The 17,168-nt window shown below is 33.5% G+C and overlaps 1 protein-coding gene across 1 annotated transcript; it reads left to right on the top strand.

Annotated features, from left to right (window-relative positions):
• The first annotated feature begins 871 nt into the window (after positions 1–871).
• Positions 872–16,248, top strand: LOC147072336 (uncharacterized). The gene is made up of 3 exons (XM_085946473.1): positions 872–1,056; positions 8,661–9,149; positions 13,871–16,248. The coding sequence occupies exons 2-3, from the start codon at positions 8,752–8,754 to the stop codon at positions 15,729–15,731; spliced, it is 2,259 nt and encodes a 752-aa protein (XP_085802599.1). The 5' UTR covers positions 872–1,056; positions 8,661–8,751; the 3' UTR covers positions 15,732–16,248.
• Positions 16,249–17,168: the final 920 nt, after the last annotated feature.

The following is a 17,168-nucleotide window of genomic DNA, read 5'->3' as shown; positions in this document are numbered from 1 at the left end:
TGTAATGGTGCTTGTCCGCGAGGGATTTATTTATGAAAAAACGCAACATCTGAATCGCTTTCGAGAGAAAAGTTACAGCGCTCGAAATTGACCGGAACACACCGGAGCCTAGCTCCGGTTAGCGAAATTCTCGAGAATACCGTTCCGTCCCGTGAAAAATTTTAAAATGGCGCTTCGGTTCGAGAATTATCATGAAAGTCATTATAATAAGCTACATTTTTTATATAGTTTAATATGAACCTTGATGTACACACATATGTCTATATACAATATTAAGATTTTGTATTGTTTCCTTACAAAGCTTAGGCATAAGATAAACAAAAAAAATAGACATAAGATAAATTACGATTAATGAGTTTATTATAATATAGGTAAGTGCTATTCCAGGATTCATCTTACAAGACCTTCAATGTCTGTGGATATTGTATGGTATTACTATTTGAACTAATTAAACGATCATAAATAATACATTATACGGTCCGAGTGGTAGACAAACCGTGCACTGCTTATATGCGGCAGATAAAGAAAAGAAAAATAATATTTATTTGTTTAACAGCATAAATAAAAAATGTTTTTCTGCCTGTGGCACTGAAAAACGTTGTCTGTCCAAATCTTTAGTAGTAGTGCATGTAAGATGTCTAAAGACTGTTATTACATTAATTTGTCCATCTAAGGTAGGCACCTAGGTATATGACAAATAAGATATCACGCTTTAATATTTTCGGAAAATTATCGAGCGCTCCAGTTCACAAACTTTTCTATTTCGAGCGCTGAAAAAGTAGCAATGCCAAAGTATCGAAGTATTGGTGAAAAAGTATTGATACTTTAAAAGTATCGAACGTCCCTAGCATCGCAACACTCAAGTGTGTCTAGTGTTATTGTGCACGCAGTGCTCGTTAAACGATTATTTACTTAGCTACGATGAATTACCATTGTCATTGAACTGAAATTAGCAAAACTTTCGTATATTACAAACGATTCACGAAGTGCTGAATACAGATCATCTGCTGTCGACAAGATTTATAATATTGTTGTGATGCTCGAGATTGTAAGCAGGTGAGGAATACAATATAAAATTAATTTTATTACCTATGTTTTCATCACAGGGAGAATGTTACATTTTTGACACCATGTGATATTAATGTCATCAAATACAGATTTTTCTGTGTGGTTTGGTTGTCACCTATTCCCAAGATTAATAAGGATTCGTGAAGATTGTAGAGCGATGAGCATCACAAACACCCATACCTTGCGGGCTTACATTGAAGTTCAATTGATATTTTCTAAAAAAATTAGCATCTCCGAGCTTCTTAATAAATTGCTCCCTTTTTGTAATAGTTTCATATTTCCACTGTTCATGTTTAAATGTACAGAAACTCCCTAATGCATATTATTATTATTTAACAATGGTATTTTTTTATAATGTATTTTTTTAAATCTAAATAATTTTATTTGATTTTGTTTCTGAGGTTATTTCAAATTATGTAAACATGTTAATACTATTATCTAACAGTGATTTAAAACTATTGTTAATGCAATATTGAATAGGTACCCATAGTATTTCATGATTGAATAGAGTTTATTTAAATTAGGTACATATTGAAAATGTAACTGCCTCTTTACTTTTGCTCTAGGATTTGTCTTACAGATACACCATTCCAATTCAATTCCAAACAGATTTTTTCAAGGTACTTTACCTACCATATATTATTATAATAATAGTAGGCATACACTATTGTAAGAATTTAATTTTTAGATACATTGTTAATTACATAGTGTAATCATTTATATAACACGACACATTTAGCTACCAACCAACAGCTATAGGTAGGTATACGTGAAAACATTAAATACTTCGTTGATACATAGGGCGTTCATTAATTTAACTACCTCGGTATGAAAGATAATAATTGATAAATATATAAATTTGTTGGAACATAATATTGTCTTGATATGTACTAAAGTAACAGCGTTGAAAGCGAGTCGTCGTGTGAGCCTATTAAAAAATTGCTGGAATTGGAGAATCTTTACAGTGATAACATTTCTTACCAACATGTTTATAATATGTTCATAAGGAACAAGTAGTACCTACAAGCTGATTAAAGACGATCCTCATACGGGAACCCATAGAAGCAACACAAGTAGAAGTGTACAGGTACCTAGTTGAAGGTTTAAATTTGACAGAGAGACGACTGAAGAATTATCAAATAGCTGAAAAAAATAGTCATCATAGCAGGGATGATTTGGAACATAATTGAAGAACAAATGAATACATAATATGTCCAAAGTTAGTGCGAGATGAGTTCCGCGACACTATTTCAGAACACGCCAATATTGCCATGAAAATTTTCAGCTGCTGGATGAGCATCCAGTATTATATATTTTATTCTTTATATTTTGGTGACGAGATTAAACGTGGGTGTATTATAGAGATCTTTAGTCAAACATGGTGTAAGGTAAGTAAGTATATGTAGTTGAAACAATTCATCCACCTTCAAAAAGTTCAGAGTGGAAAACTATGCTAGCAAAGGTCTGAGTAGAACGACAGAAGAAGGTTTTCAAAGTGGTTACGTTGATACTGAAGTAGACGAACTTTCAAGGGACTAAGTATATGAAAAATTAAAAATAAATCATACTTAGAAAATCTAAAAAATCTTAAAAACAAATAGGTATATATTCGAAAATATCCTAGAAAAAAATGGATTAAGTAGGGTTTGAACTCACATCATTCATTATACAGGTGAGTGCTCTTTTCCCTTTAGCTACCGATCAATCCATGATTTATGCGAATCATTACTAATAAGTAAATATAAAATCTGAGGTACTTCTTTCTGCCAAATCAAAGGTGGCCAGCTTTGTAATTAAATAAGGTAAGTAGAGTCTGCCTTCAATAAGCTGGCGTGCCAGTTTCTCCCCCGCTTCAGCATCCATCTCGTTCCCTCCCATTGAAAACTTGCAACAGTTGAACGCGATGGAACAATGCTTTTCGTGTGAGGTGTACGCCAGTTTATAGAATACAGACTTTAGGTACCTGCCTACTACCTTACATAATATATTACTAATTTAATCATATTATATTGATGTCCGGTGTTAACCAAATTTTATTATTGCCGTTATTGTACTTCGGAATAAGTTGTTTTTTTTTTAATTCAATACACAATTCACACAATTAATTTATTAATGTTATTGAAAATACTTAATTTTTATTTGAATTTAAATTTAATTAAATTTAAAAAAAAATACATGATGAGGTAGATGGATTAATGAACGCCCATCGTACATTTACGTTGCTCAGTTAGGGTTGCCAACTTTTTCTAAAAAAAATTCAGGACAAGTATGAAATAATTTGAGATAGTTTTTCCACCACAAAAAATCCGTCCAGAATCCAGGTCGACAATTTCTTCTTACCAAAATAATTCTGCTCACAACACAAATAGTAATATCAGATTTTGTAAGTTCCGTCTTATTATTGAACAAAAAAAAATATTGCTATACTTACATTAATTCTTATTAGTTTTTATGAAAATATATTAATTTAACTTGATTTTGATATTAATAAAATAAAGTTAGGTTAGATTGCTTTGTTATTTAGTTTTTACTAAAGTATAATAAGTAATCCTACATGTATAAATATTGTCTAATAATCTTCTGTCGTGTCTGTGCGAGAGACACGCCTAGACTCTTCGCAACCATATATTAGCCACGGTTCTAATAATTAGGACCGCTGGTGTCCGGTTGTGTCGTCCGCGCCGCGCTATCGCGTATATTGGACATATCGCATGGATATATAAAAAAACGGTTTCAGTACATAAGCAATATTTCATTCAGCGCAATAATTTGTGATTTATTTTCGCTGTAAGGGTCCGGATCCAAGGACCAGGGTAAATGATTTACTCTGCACGAGGACCCCCCTTGTGTACGCGCCTGTATCCAAGTATGAAAGCAATGCAGAAGATCGCGTCACACGTATTATTAAATAATAAAATTGTAGGTGTGTTTTTATTCAATTGATTACACAAAGGTCGCTCTGAGGCACATTGTGATAGATAATGACCGCAATCAGACGAACGCTTCGTTCAAATTGCACACGTTTCTCGAATGACTTCAAATGCACATTTTTACTTACATATTATGACACGCATCTTGCATTTTTATAAATCTACCTACCTACTTACTATGTACCTACTCGTAGTCCATGTTTACATAGGCAAACCAAAGAAGACCTTTCATAGAATATAATATTTATATTGTGTAAACACCAGCGGTCAATTTTATTAAATGAAATTGATATTTGAACTAAATGAATTGGATAGTCTTCATTAACCTAAGCATTATATTTTATTGCTTGGGTAAAGGTAGGTTTTTTATTTGATGCATTCAATATTATGTAATGGTGTGATTTTACTTATGCAATAATCGCAGTGGTGATTTCACTTATGCGGTGATCGCATGCACAGTTCATTTGAGGACTAAAATGTTCTATTTTCGTAAAATCTTGTAATTTATTTCTTGCAGGTATATCTGCTAAACAAAATTTTCTAAAATGTGATATACCTACTAGTAATAAAAATAATGCTTGATATGTTATACCCAATGACATTAATGTGGATGAAGCATCTGGAAAAAAAAATGACACTCACTTTATTTGTCGGGTCTGCCGAATGGTATAATCTGTTCTAACGCCATTACAATAAAGGTGATATTGCTATAAATTCCCGAAACTTTTTGTCGGGTCTACCGAATGGTTCGGTTCGAACAGGTTCGCTCAAACGAACATTGATACTAGAAACACTGTTCTAACGCCATTACAATAAAGGTGATATTGCTATAAATTCCCGATGCGTGATATCGCATAATGGATATTGCGTGACGTCTACCTATGCACGTCGAATGTCACTATGGGCGAATTTACTTGCTAGCTACTGTACTGAGTGCGTCGTCCATTAATAATGTCATTGGTTATACCTATCAGAATTAATTACAAGATAAAAAGAACTTTTTATATACAACGTTTTTAAATTTTCTGTTGAATCATATAAACTTGACTTGACTAGCTTAAACGATCAAAAAAAATGTATTTGATAGAAATAATACTGAAATGTCATTTTGACATTCATATTGATGTCCATAGTAACGCACGTATATATTAATAATTTAGTTGTTAGGACCCTATCAACCAATAATAGTGGATTGGATTACGGATTTCTTCCGAAATAACTTTTCATGCAAAACAGAATTAACTGAAAATGAATTTAATTCTACTTAAAAATGGCTAAAATTATTTAAAAAATGCATTGGCATCGTGTTCCGATATATTCTAAAAGTTTCAAATGTCTAGCTAGTCGGGAAGTTAGTTAAAAATCGATTGAAAGATTTGTACCGTACAAACAACCACCGGACAAATAAGAGTACGACCTAATGAAAACGTTGTAAAATACGACATTTTTATTGACGTGCCAACATTTTACGATTTTACGAGAATGTTAAGTTATTATCTAAGTACGACTGTTTGAATTAAAATAAAAGTATAATAATAAGAGAAAAATAATTGTTCAAAAATTAAAACAATTCGAAAAGCAGTTCAGGACTCGAAATGGTCTGGAGCGCACCGGAGTGCCGTTCCGGTTCATAAAATTCTGAAGATTATCGCTTTGTCTTGTGGAAATATTAAATTGACCCTATGACCTAGATATGCCATATTATAATAAAGACCGAACACACTTATTTTTATAAAATACACACACAATTAGATAACTATGTTAATATTTTCGTAAAATTGTCGAGCGCTCCGGTTCGTAAAATTTTCTATTTCATGTGTTCATTGCATTGTCACCACTTAAGCACTAGCAAAGCTAAGAAAAAGCAAAGAAAACATAGACTTTGGTAAATAGAAACTCTGCCATTCTTAGTAGTATTGGCTTATGTCTCTATCTTAGAAATCGGGGGCTTGCGATGTTTGTTCTCCCAATGTTCTGCAACCTGCCATTAGTAATGACAATTGGGAGGGCAATAGCTTTGTTCAATCGAATCGCTTCGGATATTGATATATTCCACTTACGTGAGGGTGAGTTTAGGTGGACGCTGTTTTACAAGTATTTAAAATAGGGTCTATCGACCTAGTTCACTCATATTTACTCACTTAATGACTATTAACTCACTTTGAATATATTGGTTTATTAAAGTCTAATACCTCTATAGTCGGCAATTAGTATTGTAATCGGCAATTAGTATTGTAATCGGCAATTAGTATTAATTTACAAAATCGCTGAATCTTAATAATTCACCATAAGCCAATAAATTGCTTACTTATACCTATACTTGTTTTTAGAGTTTCTAAATGTAAACATAATATCTGTACCTCAGAGGCAGACGGATGCAAATCCAAATACCCAATTGTTCAGGAGAGTCAAAAAACAATTTTTATTTTAAACGAATGCTCATAACTTCTAAGAAAATATACATAGAATGATCATTATTTTTTTTATTCTAATTCAATTAAAGTACTTCTGGAATATGTAAGAAAGGAATAAATATAATACAATTTTATGTCTAATAAAAATAAAATAAAAAACGTAGTGTGGATTTGCATCCTTCTGCCTCTAAAGATATTTTGTTAATGTGGATTTGCATCTTATTTACCTAGCCAAAATAAAACAATTTATAAGTTAAAAAAATTTATAGGTATAAATATAACAAAGCAAAACACATTTTTTTTAAAATTTTTATTATGTCATCATCATCATCACCAGCCTGAATCTATTCACTGCTGGATGAAGGCCTTGCTAATCTCCAAGCTGATTCCACTTCTCTCGTTCCTGTGCGTTGCGTTGCCAAGTTTTTCCGCAGAACTTTATCATTTCATCGATCCAGCGGCCTCTAGGTCTACCTTGCGGATGTTTTTTACCTCTTGGATATACCACTGGATGACTAAATTTGTCCAACGATTGTCCTTTCTTCGAGCCATGTTCCAGCCCATTTCCATTTGAGGTTTTTAACAAACTCTATCACATCATTAATCCTTGTCTGTTCTCTTATCCACTCATTCCTTTTTTTGTCTTTTTGCGTTATGCCCAGCATGCACCTTTCCATACCACGTTGTGCTACTCTAAGTTTCTGGATCTCTCTTTTACTTAGACTCAATGTTTCACACGCATGTGGTTACGGTAAGTACACACTGGTTGAACACTTTGCACTTTAGGTATTTTCGAAGAAATTATTCAGGCGGCCAAAAGCACTCCAGCCTAGCTTTACTCTGCGAACAATTTCATCAAATATACATCCATCTATAGACACTTATTGTGCCAGATAGATGTAGTTTTTCACCTGTTCGAGCTGAATGCCATTGATGAGGATCTCTTCTTGGCCCGCAAAGCAGTTTAACATGACTTTATTCTTTGATACATTTATTTTCAAGCCTACTTTGTTGCTTACTCCAGCGAGTTACTGCATTCTGCTTTGGAGGCCTTCTGAGTCTTGCAAACTACTATTTATTGTTATCGGCAAAGCGTAGATGACTCACGTATTCTCCATTTATGGGGACCCGTGTCATTCCAGTCAAGTTGTCTAAATAAGTCTTCAAATGTAGCTGTAAATAGTTTAGGTGAGATTGTATCACCTTGTCGGACTTCTTTGCTGATAGGAAATGCGCGATGGTTTATGGAGTTGTTGTTGCGCTACTGTATATATTATTGAAAATATTTATATAGCGCCCGGGGATTCCTCGATTTCTGAGTGCATCGAGTATTGAAAACTTCTTTATAGAATCGAACGCTTTCTCATAGTCTATAAAACCCATGGATAGCGGCAGATTGTATTCCTGTTACCGCTCTGATTTCTCTGATGACTTAGATAATATGGTCCATAGTGCTGTATCCTCCTCTAAAGCTCGTTCTCCTGGCTGGTTCTCGTCTAGTACATATTGCAGACGGTTTGAGAGAATTTTATCTTAGTGTATTATTGGATTTGCATCCTTCTGCCTCTAAGGTAGGTATGGCACTTGCATCTTTATTCTATGTATATCTTGGACTAGGACTTTCATCTCTCTGCCACTAATAGATAAAGCCTTTAGCATGACGATTCTTAAAAAAACTCATTTTCCCCAAAATGGAGTTGCATCCGTCTGCCTCTGAGGTACAGATTATGATATGTAAAGAATATAACGTCTATTCAATTCTAAACTATCCTAAATGCCAAATCATAAAATGTGCAGGAAAGCGAAATTTAGAAATTATGAACCTATACTTAGTTCGATTTAGTTCTGTAATATCGAAATATTAAAAAATCATTTTTTGTGTTTCAAATTACAATAAATTTTGCGGAATATTTTCGAATTTCAAATTTTTGAAAAATTCAATACATTGGCAAATAATGTCACTTAGGATACTTAAGAAGTGGCATGAAAATAATTGTTTCTTAAATTCAATATAATCCTATGCATTTAGGTTTATACAGAAATGTCGGAAATTTCATAGATAATCGATTGATGTAAAAAAACGTAATTCGAAAAATTGGCGTTTAGGATGACTTAGAGACGAAAGTTTATATAATTTATTATAAAGTTTGTTCATGATAAACCTAAATACCGAGGCTTTTTGATGATTCGATAAAAATAATATTCATCGAGTAGATATTTACTAATTTATTTAATTTGATTTTTACAGATAAGGAAAAGTAAAGATATCAAAAGAATAATGAACTATCCAGAATCAGTTTAGTTGCCGAACTGGTTAAACGCAGAAGATAAATTTCAAAATGGCCAAGTCCACGTCATGGATAATTTACGAAGTTTGGATATTTATTTGCTTGAGCGGCTTCATCCACTCATTCAATGGAGACGACGTAGAGCTGGAATGTCCCGACGAATGTGACTGCCATTATTTCAGAATCAATTGGGTAACGGATTGCTCGGAGAGCAACCTCACTGAGATTCCGTACGAGGAGATCAGCCAGAATGTCTACGTCTTGGATATGAATGGCAACAACGTCTCAAAGTTAGACATTTTTCCGAAAGGTATAAAACTGAGGAGACTCCAGCTGGCGCATAACATGCTGACAAGGATCCAGAAAGCGTCTTTTCAAGGACTCGAGTATTTGATTGACGTTGATTTGTCAGCCAACAGAATAGCAACGCTTGATTCAGATGCATTTGAGTGAGTAAACAGTTGATTTTTTAAAAAAAAAATATTATCATCAGTGACGTCCCGTGGAGTTAGGCAGGCCATGCGAATGAAACAACGAGTACAAAAACTTAACAACGAGAGCAGTAGCGGTTTTCCATGAAGCAAGCGGTGTTGTTACTTCATTATAAAGTATTGTCATCATAGTTCACAAAATAAATTGAAGTAGGTATAAGAAATCCCTGACAACATCACTATTACTGTATTTTAATACCCATTATAATACATATTGTAAAGGTAGTTTATCGCAAATATATTTTTTTTACAAGGATGCCTCCAAAAATGTCAGCACCACCAGCACAACCTTCACTGTTTGAGAGTAGGTTTCGTGGAAATGCTCTAATTTTGAGTAGATGGTGTGTATATATTATGTACATCATGGCCCCCATAAGGGGGGTTGACAAGGTTAGGGGCCCAGCGTGGCAGATTGACCAGATGAGTGAGATAAACGGACAAATTTGCTTTAATATTAAAAAAGTCGCCTGCGGGGCTATTTCACTTAATGGGTTTTAAAATTTTAAAACACGTGGTTGTGCAATATAATTTTTGGTTTCTGTTTGTCGATACTCGACAACTTCAAGTGGATTTATTGAAAATACCAAAAATCTTAAAAAATACACTGAATAAATTTAATTTTATCTGGAACACCATTTGGAAAACGTTCCTGTAAACCGTCATACTACCTTTAATCAGAGCGTTTGAGCGCACCCTTTTTTAAGTTGCTCTGCTCCAGGACCTAATACTTGCTGCGGCTCCGCTCCAGGGTCTGCTCTGCTCCGGGTAAAAAGTTTTATTAAGTATTATGTATGTAAATGTTAAAATAATAAAAAATAAGTAGTTTTAAAATAATCGTCATTTTCATTATTAATTATATTAAACAAACCGACAGATTGTTTCCTTATAATTAGATTCCTTATAAAAAAATGAGGTAATTTATCACTCGGCAGTGTTGCCATATTTCAAATAATTCCAGTGTCAAAATGTAATATTTTCGTTCGATTTCAGGACGAAAATTTAATAATAAAAAAAAACATCTGGAGCAGTGGAGCACAACACATTTTCGGTGCTCCGGCTCCGCTCCTGCTCCGGGTAAAATCCCATTGCTCCGGTGCTCCGTGCTCCTGCTCCGTGCTCCTGCTCCGAGCTCCACTCCAACGCTCTGCCTTTAATCCTAGCAATAGGTAGGGGGCGCCAAAGTTCCTGGCCTGGGGGCCCGCTTCAGGATGTGGGGGGCATGATGTACATTTAAAGATTTTTTTGTGTATGTTTAAGATAGTTGAAAATAAATAAGAAAATAGGTAAGTAGGAACCTTTAAAAGACAATTTAAACAAAAAATTGAAGGGAGCAACATTCTAAATCTGCTTAAGGGACGTCACTGATTATCGTACTATTACATTTTGCGAGTAGGAGTCGGTTAGTAAGTGACAAAACGCGACGATGACATATTTTTGTTTATATCGCGTGTTACGTGGGAAAATGAATGCTACCTAAGAACTAGATTAATTCACGTAGAAATAAATACTCATAACATGTCATATTATGAAGATAGTAAATACATTACATTTTCTAGGTAATGTAACGTCTAGGCAACGAATTCAAAAATGATGAATCAATTTAAAAGTTAGTGAATTTTCTATAACCAATTATAATAGTATTGTATACACAGCAAAAATTGTTTTGGTGGGGTCCATAATATCAAAAAAAATATTTATAATAATTTTTAAGGCGGCGGGAGGGGGCAGAGTTAACAAAATTTAGCAGGCGCCACTGACTTGCTTACCCCACTTACTACGTACAGCTTCTCATCGCTTCAACTGCGGACCCCCGTACTTTTCCGGTTACATTCCTCATACCCAGACACTCCGCACTTTATGTTTAGCTATGGACACCTGATCAGCTGCTATAACTATGTGTGTTTGCCTACGAGATAATATAGCGACTTGTTGCATCCCCGTATGGTTATCGAATGCGCGTGGCCTAGCGGTCATAAGTGTCGTTTGTGTTGTTCTCGCTCTTTTGTCTTTTAAACATGCCGCATCAAACATTGGATTGGGTGCACGTGGTCACAGGCCTTGCGAGCTGTGTTGCCAACTGTTATTCTCCAAAAATATGACAGATAGGATAAGAAAATAACTAGGTAGCAGAAAAAAATGCTAGATTTAATAGAAATTCAAAAAGTGTCTAGAAACTAGTATTTCAAACAAATATGTTATAGTTGTTTTCACTAAAACAAAGATCAAAAAAGAATTTTGTGTTTATAACTAATAAAATACCATATAAAATAAATGCAGACAAGAATTTTAGCCATTATTTTGTATGTAGTATTTATTTTATTTATAAGACATATCGTACAAAAGACCATTATGAAGATCTTCAAGCAAATCTGGTATAATATTCTAGCTCTATGATGTTATATGATTTAAGCTGTATGGGGTGTCTAAATAAGCTAGATGGGAACGCTGCTTGCAATCATCAGGGTCACGATCCTCAGTTATGAGGTCATGAGTCATGACTATGTGGGAAAAAAGTAATCTTCCATTCACCTCAATAATTTGTATTTTTTCCGTATCTAGGGGGGGGGGGGGCGTCCGGACGCGAATAAAATATTATTAGAAACCTACCTATTATTAATATAAAACACATACTAATAATATATTATATAGTATATCTTTGCTGTCCAACTAGAGCACGAAAGTAATAAAGTAAAACATATGTAAACAAAATGTATTTTAAATAAAAATATATTAGGTATATTTTATCACTAACTAAGTCTTGCATACATGTTCATGGACTTGTTGACAAAAAAGTAAAAATAAAATATACACTAGATACGAGTGTCTGTCTGTGACTTCAAAATATCTGCATTTTGATTTAATTTTTAATTTGCTTAATAAAAAGTGATGTAACTTGCACAGCTTATAGTTTATTGTTGATATTCATTTGAACCTTTTTATCGAAAACTATAAAATAGTTAAGTTTTACCTTGATAGATTAGATAGGAATAACAATATTATGTTGTTTTTCAATTGGATCGAACATGGTTAAAAAAAATAAAAGTAAAATAATAATTATGTACTGGTGTGAAAATTTTTTCTGGTTCCCAAAAAAGTTAGTAGCCTTTTAACTTTTCATGTACCAGTGATATTGATTATGAATGCTGGTAGAGTATATTTAATTTATGCTGATCACAAAACAATGTTGTACTTTGTGTAGCCACATGACAAATTTCTGGTTGGATCTTTGATATTGTGCATTTTCGAACACGGTAAAAGGTACACTCATTATAGAGACAGCATTTTAAAGTAACTTGTAGGGGGTAATTTAAGTTTCACAGATCGCAGCATCACTCACCAGGGTGGTCATTTTCTCAACGTGTATTTTTGTTACACATCGTAGATGTAGAAGGTAATCAAAACATTCTTCATTCATGCGCAAATGGTTTCTTAAAAATGTATGCTCTTATGTATATTTAATGCGTTGAAAGTTTTCGTTTATGATTTTTTTTCTGTTCTAAATCGTTGATTACCTTCTCAACAAACATTCTGGCAACTATTTGACAGGTGGTATTAAGTTCTCTTTTTTTCCACCTTTTACTTGTAGTTGAAAAATGAGACTCATGAGATGAATTTAATTTCACATTGTGTAAACCTTTATTGACGTGAAAGTTCAAGTGGTGTCATTAAATCTATGCTTGTGTAAGTGCGATATTATTGTAGTCGTATGTTATAATAATTCATCGTAATAAAGTGACTGATCCAATATTAAATGTTTAACATGCGAATGTTATCGGTAAAATGTACATTTTCCATAACTCTGTTGATACTTGAGATTTCATACTAGTAGCTTATTGTTTAGGTAGGTATTACCTATTATTTATTTATAATGTATTTAAATGGTAATTTGGAATATTAGATAAAATTGTTTGAAATAAAGATAAATCAAATCATCAATTAATAGATACGCTTCTATATTGATAAATCGATATTCGCGACCGAGTCTTCAGGGATTGTGTAATCAATATGTACATATTATAATGTTATAACACGTATGGAAAATAAACGACTATGGTTTATATATTACTGTAGAACAGGGGTAGCGAAGCTATGGCACCACCAGTGGCACGCGAGATGATTTTGCATGGCACGCGTTTGAAGAGAAAAAAATACCTTTAATAATAAATGACAGATCGCAGATAAATGACAGATTTGTATTAAAAATAGCAGGCAAATACTCTTTAAGAATAAGCATTTCGATTAATGTAAATACATAATTACATAAGTCGGTTCTTAGACTTTATGCGTCACATATAATATTATCACACTAACCTCATCAAGCGGCGGGGGATGCCGCAACGCCAACCTCTAATTTTGATCGATTTACAATGCTTGAGACCACTGTAGCGAGAGAATGCCTCATTTGATCGGAGCAATTCATGAAAGCTCGGCACGTAAGATAGTAAAGTTGATGAATAATATTTTGGAAAATTTGGCACCCGTATGTACATAAAAAGGTTCGCCAACCCTGCTGTAGAATGATCATATATTGGAGAATTAATCATTTTACGTATGAATAATAAAATTATAATGTAAATTTTATTTAAAACGTCACCACCAGTCAATCGTTTACTTTTTAACAATATTTAATACCATGTTTGATGTAAAAATAATTAACACTGTCATATTTATATTTCCAGAGAAAATCCCGGTCTTCTGACGTTGGAACTGCAAGAGAATAATTTATTAGAAATCACCGAGGGACCATTTTTGATATCTCGCTCTCTGCAATATTTAGATATAAGTTATTGTAATTTATCGTCGATATCTAGTGAATTCTTTGCTAATGTTACTGCTCTGCATACGCTGGATTTGTCAGGGAATCCTTTAGTTACACTCGACCAGGAAATATTCGATCCACTGACTACATTAGAAACGTTAAAATTAAATGACTGTCAATTAACATACATAGCTGATAGTGCATTTATATTTCAAGAAGTGTTGAAGAGGCTGGAGCTCTCTGGAAATGCAATGGGAAATATCGATTTGACATTTGTAATTGGTACAATGAGTCATTTAGAATATTTGGATTTAAGAAATTCGCAAATAACCAAATTACCTGACGATTCGTTTTCGAATTCAACGTGGCTGCAAACCTTGATATTGGCTGAGAATGAATTGACCGATTTAGATGTTGCAATTATTCTTGGGAATAATTTACGACATTTAGAAACATTAGATCTATCTCAGTGCCATTTGCGAGGTCCGTTATCTGAAGATGCGTTCGCCAATGTTACGAAATTAAAAACTCTTCGTTTATCGGGCAATCCCCTGTATGCATCAGATTTACAAATGGCTTTAGGACCATTGTCAGAACTGGAAAAACTGTTTTTAAGTAATTGCAGTTTAAAACATTTGCCCAATTCCTTCAGAAAACTTATAAAGTTAGAAGAGCTTGATATTTCTCATAATCCACTAAGTGATTTATTTACAAAACTCCTTACATCGTTGGAAAAGTTAGAATACTTGAATATGGGATACAGCAATTTATCTCATATTGGCCCAGAAACATTCTCCAAAATGACTTCGATGAGAAGATTGGTTCTCTCAGGCAATGATCTAAACTCTTTAGAAACTGGCCTATTTGGGAATCTTACTCACCTTGAAAGTTTGGAATTGAATAACTGTGGTTTACGTAGACCGTTTAATACGACAGTGTTTTTCAATAACTTTTCATACACTGAGTTGAAAGAATTGAAACTTGCTGGAAATCCATTACTTATAACAAAGGATAGTTACATATTACCGAAGCAACTTTCAAGACTAAAAAGTCTTGATCTATCTAACTGTAATTTATCATTTTTTCCTGACAACGCGTTTAAACAAAATGACAATTTAATCTCACTAAATTTGGCTGGTAATATATTTAACTCTACTCCAGGAAGTTTAAAATTCTTACAACTGCTTCCAAAACTCGAGCATCTTGATTTGGGAAATAATAACATGACAACAATATCTCCACACATATTTGTAAAAAACTCAAAGATCTCTTCTCTACGTCTGGTGGGAAATCCTTGGAAATGTGACTGCCACATTGCAGAGATGTGGGATTGGGCATCTATGATAAAAGGAGATTTGAGTATTTTGGTTGGATCAAAAACTTCACCGGATGACTTCACGCTCAAAGGAGCAAAACGCAAAAAGAGTCTACTATGCAATTATGAAGACGACCGTATTAAGGAAATCAAAAGTTCAAATAGAACTGTAGCTGGTAGAAGACCATTTGTAAAACCAAGGGGAATATCCACCGCGAACAGGACTTGGGCGAAGTATGTAAGGGAATCAGGCTGCGAACTGGTGGTGAGAATTCTGACGCCGATGAATTTGGTGAGAGATGCGCCGATGGATGGAGAATTTTATATGGGACTTCCAGTTTGGGTCTTGGGGATTGTTGGAGTATCGCTTATCGTTACAACTGGTGTCGTGGCTGGATTGATGGGGTGTCGAAGAGCTAGAAGAGATAGACTTACAGTCAATTCACAAAAATGTAATATCTACTAAGAAACACCGTGTGTTATTGTGGTTATATTTTGTGATTGATATAAATTCGATGTTTACTCACAAAAAACACTCAGTGAGCGTGGATCACGAGATGATGCTACAATTATTCTTACAACGAGAAACGGTTGGCAACATCCACATACCATCATACCATTTATAATAATTATAATATTATGACCGTGAAGTCATGTGTACAAATCAACCTTTCACCTGGAATCGGCTTTAGAAATAAATCAATTACTTTATTAGATTACAATAATTATTTATTACCTTTATTAAGTCATCGTCATTCTATTTTTTCGTAGGTATAATATTATATTAGCTTGAATAATACGTGTACAAAATACACATGTACTATAATAATAATTGTAAATGTTGCTCCATCTTCGCATTAAGCGCGGCTTATTTTAAATATAGAAATGAATCTTATTTTATATATCAATGTTTTTTTGAAGAATCTATATTTTATAATATGTAATGTTGCGATTGGATTAGAATAAATTATAAATAATGGTTAATAATGTTTTTTTAAATTTACCTACAAATAATATGGTTTATATCTAAAACGCCTATCATAAAAAAATATAATATTTCAAGAGGTAATGGAGGGAAGGGGTAATTACCAATTGAAAATAACAAAAGTACTTACCTACCGAAAAACAACATCATGTATTAAAAGTATAAGATCACTGGCCTCATTGGTATAGCGGTCGTATCTGACCGTGGGAAGAGCTGGAACCGAAACCGAACCCGGGAACCTTGAGACCATCTAAATTATTTTGGAACCAGAACCCTTAGAAATTTAGAAGTAGGTACCAGAGATTTTTGAACATTGCTTACTCATGCTAGACCTAGGTATTCCATTAAATATAATTAACATTATTATAATATATTTCAACGCAAAGTTTTACTAATACGTATGGTTGAATCCTTACAAACTGTAGCATCTACTTTTTGTCTTTAAATTTAAAATAAAACATTTATAAATTAACTAGGTATACGTAGATGACACATTGATATTTTAATAAGCGGAACCGAAACTCATTCGATTTTTTTCCCTCGAACTGCACCCAGAGTCAAACCTTTTACAAAATGGCGGTTCTAAATTCTAACAGCTCTAGCTATGGTCCCATGGATTTGATCCCGCTGTTGGACCCAAAAACGCATATTATTTATGGAATAGTTTTGAATTGAAGAGGAATTGCAAAATAGTTTTGTCAGATAAGATTTTTGGAAATTTCCACACAAGAACTGAAACTTCCCATTTCAGAGCAAGAATCCCGTATTTCACAATAAGGCGAATTTTCAGGTAACCAGACAAAAACTATTGATAAACAACAATCGAACAATAAACAAAATATGTAGTAAGTATTGTACAAATACGTAAAAGTGTGAAATTTTTATTATAATTTACTAGGAGATATAATGAAATCTTAA

This window comes from Rhyacophila brunnea, unplaced genomic scaffold, assembly GCF_057557595.1.
Source record: "Rhyacophila brunnea isolate RB1 unplaced genomic scaffold, BYU_Rbru_1.0 scaffold_2, whole genome shotgun sequence".
Taxonomy (NCBI): Eukaryota; Metazoa; Arthropoda; class Insecta; order Trichoptera; family Rhyacophilidae; genus Rhyacophila; species Rhyacophila brunnea.
Note: the sequence above shows the minus strand (reverse complement) of the source record. Positions and strands in the feature narration are given on the sequence as shown.